The sequence below is a fragment of the Pinus tabuliformis genome, chromosome 6 (assembly GCF_031772625.1).
Source record: "Pinus tabuliformis cultivar Carrire ecotype Pingquan chromosome 6, CPIR1, whole genome shotgun sequence".
NCBI classification, from domain to species: domain Eukaryota; kingdom Viridiplantae; phylum Streptophyta; class Pinopsida; order Pinales; family Pinaceae; genus Pinus; species Pinus tabuliformis.
Window position 1 is genome coordinate 278,844,635 of NC_142292.1, and position 4,056 is coordinate 278,848,690.

Sequence of the window (4,056 nt, forward strand, 5' to 3'; positions counted from 1 at the left end):
ACTTCAATATATCATTACTGCAGATTGATAGAGATTACTTCAAATTTGTTCAGCTTCTATAACCAGGTTGACTCTGTATTATACTGTCAAACCCATATAAATAAGTATTATGAAAAAACATTAGAATGTCAAAGTAGCTGTTAACCTAACTGTTTCATTAAAATCATATTAGGTTGCCACTATCAAGACTTAACATGAAAGACAGTGAAGAATGATAAGAATATGGTGAAATGCTTGAACTTGACATTTTCTTTTGGCCCATTTCAATGGAGTCCACAAGACACTGAAAATTGAAAAAATGCATCTTATTAATAATATATCGAATAGATGTCTTCCAGTCCCCAGTACAAATCAAATCCAATGGCAGTAAATATGAGTAGAATATGTGAAAGCGATGGTCACAGAAAAAATTGAATTGAATAAATTCTTCAATAAATAGTGTACGCCTGATGCGTGGTCTTTCAAAACATCAATAACAGCAGACAGCAGAGCACAACCTAGCAGCGGAGAGACGAAGATCTACGCCCCCATGAAGAAGAGGAGAGGGGAAGCAACTGCTAGGAAGAGGCTGAGGCTGCCCCAAACCCCGACGCTGAATGTTCTCATTCCTCCACTCTGCATTCCAACATTATACAAAAGCAAACCAAAATGTCAGATCTCAAAGAAAGTATGTAACAGTATTATATTCAGGAAAGTCGAGTTGGGGAATTTACCGGTGAATCGGTTACTGAAGGGCCTGGAGTAATTGCATTCTCCGAGACAGATGGCTGACTCGATGGAGGAGCAGGGGGGCTCGTTGCAGAACGAATGGGAGAAGGAGCAGGGGCGTGTTTGCCCTTCTTCGTCTTGCCAGTCTTGGGCTTGGTCTTTCCCTTGTGCTTTGTGGGGGCAGGTGCCGGGACTGTTTCTGACGCTGCCGGTGGTGGTGAAGACTCGGGCGCAGAAGCCGGAGGAGACGAAGCAGACGGAGTGGCCACTGGGGGAGCAGAAGCGGCGGGAGGGTTAGCGGGTGCCAGGGGCGCTGGGGGGCTGGTGGGCGCCTCTGAGGGTGAAGCGGCAGGGGCCTTTGAAGGGGGAGACTTGCTGGGAGCTTTTGCAGGGGAGCTTTTGCTGGGAGGTGGGGCGGTGGGAGGAGATGCTGCCGGAGCTTTGGAAGGTGGCTGTTCCGCTTTAGGGGAGGATGCTGCTGGCGGTGGTGATGTTGTGTTAGAGGGCTTAGGGCTGGCAGCAGGCGTCGTAGACTTGGTGGATGCAGGCGTTGGAGCAGTTGCTAATACCACACCCTTATCACCAAGCACTGTATTTATCTCAGAAGTAGCAATGCAAAACCATAACATAATACATAAATAAGCCATTCTTCTCTGGTCTGAAGCCATTGGATTGACCTGCATTAATAAAACCAATGTGTTAGGGACTTGCATTATCAAAACCAGAAAAACTAGATCTAGCAATCAATGTATTTTACCTGATCTACTCTTAAATAGATTAAAGACTAGGTTGAGCTTATAACAAGTTCAGCTTATTTATGGGATGGAAAAAGATCGATGAATATAAATAGGAATGGCATGTTTATGTTTATTATTAGGATGGTGCAAAGAGCAGTTAAGCTTGAATCTGAGATAAATGGCAGGCAGTCCGTTTGAACTTTTAAGACAGTTTTAATTCTTTAAGGTGGTTTTCATCCTTAACCATGTTTATATTTATTATTAGGATTGTGCCAAATATAATTAAGTTTGAATATTGAGATTTTTAATCCTTAAAAGTAATTTTTATTTTCAACCCATCTCCCACACCATTTTATTCATATATCGGATAGAAAGGTAAAAGGAAAAAGAAAAAAAAAATAGATCTAAAACCCAGAGTCTAGTGAATAAGAAGGTGAAAAAAAAAAATAGATCTAGAAGTTATTTTGCACAGGCTGCAACTACTTGTTTTTCTTTTTTATCTGCAATAAAGACTGTACTGATAGTGAGGGAGGCATTTGGGAAGGCCCAAGTTATTATTTCCATCTAGCGAAGATGATTTAAGAGAAAAGAGTAACTTTTTTTAAAGTTGTTTTTTTTATGGCTTCTTTAAAGTTACCTTTCCCATAAGGTTTCAACCTGAGACCTGACTAAGACTTCTCATGGCTACAAAATAAACCCCACAGAGACCTACTCGTTTATACCTCATGAATAGCTATCCATATATACATATCACAACAATGTCAACTATTCTAGAAAGGAATATGAATAGCTATCAATATATACATATCACAACAATGTTGACTATTCTAGAAAGGAATATGAATAAGCACAGCATACCTGGTGCTGTAGAAGCCCAGCAAAAGCAAAAACCTTAATGCTTATGCTGCTTCTAAGTTCTGGATCTCTTATCACTGGTAACCAGGACGGGAAACCCTAATGCTTATGCTGCTTCTAAGTTCTGGATCTCTTATAACTGGTAACCAGGACGGGAAGAAAAGGAGCGAAAATAGATATATATAGATGGCCCGAGATCGTGAAAAGAGCCGTTGGCGGATTCGTCTCGTTGAAAAGCAACAAAGGTAAGGGAATTTGGCTATCTTTATCGCATCACAGCACAGAGACAGAGAGGATCCCGCGTCCCCATGACATCACGGCAAATATATTAAAAAGAGTCGGAAAAATCATGCACTGCACATGCAGCTGTAACGCGGTTCCCAACCTGCACTGTCCCTTTTGGGCAGAGGAGATCGAATAAAAATATATAAAAAAACAAGCCCGGATTGGCTGGTGGTAGCAGTTACCGATATATAGTAATAACCCACCCCACTCGGATGCCCGTGAACCCCTGTGCCCGCAACGTGTTTGAAGGGCAGGCAATAATTAAGTGTCCCTGGCAACGTTCGTGAACGTTGAAAGTTGTGCAGGTGGGTCGTTCCATTGCCTGGATTTAGGGCGTTTCAAGATGGTCGTCAAATCAAGAAAAACCCATGATTCTGTGCATTGGCTTCCCATTAATCCACCGGAAATTTGGTCTTGGCTGCCCATTAATCCCACCGGAAATCGCACTGCTCACGCAAAATCGAATCGTTGCTGCAGAAAATCGTGCAAAAATCGAGATTCAAGAAATGTGCTTTCCATCTGAGAATCGCAGGTACACTAACCGATCGTCATATCTCCCTTCATTTATTTTTCTGATAAACCCTAAATCTTAGGGTTAGATAGTTAATTCTAGAAGAGGTTTGATTGGTTAGAAAGCGAAATGGAGATTCTGTTTAGAGTTCAGTTTTGGGCAAAAGTAGTTAAAATTGGAGAGGATACACTAGACAGCCCTTCATTTTAGGGTCACATTGGCTGGTCCAGCCAAGTGGACTTATTGTTTTTCCATTTTTGTAAAAGGTGAAAAGGGTTACATTGAAGTGGTGATATTGTTTTTAATGGAAGTTCAACTTTCGTAAACGATGAAAAAGGGTTACATTGAAGTTAAATATGAAAAAAATTATAAAAAACATGAATTTTGTTTAAATGTGAAAAAATTATAAAAAATATAATTTTTTTGCTTTGAGTATATTTTAAAATTGTGTTTGTTTGGTTAATAGTTTGTTTTTGCCATAGTCTAACTAGCCGGAGGAATTGTCCAGAAAGTTATGGAATTCCGGTCATATTTAGATAAAATCCGGCAAGGATTTTTGTAAATCCAACTTATAGTTGTTAAACATCAAAATTTTAGGTGTTCTAGACGTTTTTTACAGTATTGAATCCATTTCCACCATCAAAAACATGATGCGAACACTGCTTCTACAAGATTTTTTGAATTTTTTTTTCCCGGATTCGAGCGACTTTTCGCCGTCTAGGGATTCCTCTGCCTCGGTAAACGACTCCTTCGTTTTTTTTGGATTTAAAGATAAAGGTTAACGACCCAAGACCAAGGAGGGAAAGTCTACCCTCAAGAGGGAAAATCTACCCCATTAGAGGGAAAATCTACTCCCTTGTGGACCACTAGCGAGTAATTTCAGGTGGTGGCATGGTTTTCCTTGAATAATAATGGTGAGTCAACCTGTGTTCTTGCATAGAACCAATAATGATTGTCCCA

The 4,056-nt window shown here is 40.5% G+C and overlaps 1 protein-coding gene across 1 annotated transcript; it reads right to left on the reverse strand.

Moving 5' to 3' along the window:
• Positions 1–336: 336 nt before the first annotated feature.
• LOC149258443 (uncharacterized) lies at positions 337–3,196 on the reverse strand. Its single transcript, XM_089415374.1, has 3 exons — positions 2,304–3,196; positions 714–1,385; positions 337–615 (listed from the first exon to the last, which is right to left on the reverse strand). Exons 2-3 carry the CDS (start codon positions 1,374–1,376, stop codon positions 520–522), a joined length of 759 nt encoding a protein of 252 aa, XP_089271500.1. The 5' UTR covers positions 1,377–1,385; positions 2,304–3,196; the 3' UTR covers positions 337–519.
• Positions 3,197–4,056: the final 860 nt, after the last annotated feature.

Coding starts and splice junctions, on each gene's coding strand:
- LOC149258443 (XM_089415374.1), bottom strand. CDS start 1,376: ATGGCTTCAGACCAGAGAAGAATGGCTTATTTATGTATTATGTTATGG. Junction 616..713: donor CTTCAGTAACCGATTCACCG/GTAAATTCCCCA, acceptor GTTGGAATGCAG/AGTGGAGGAATGAGAACATT.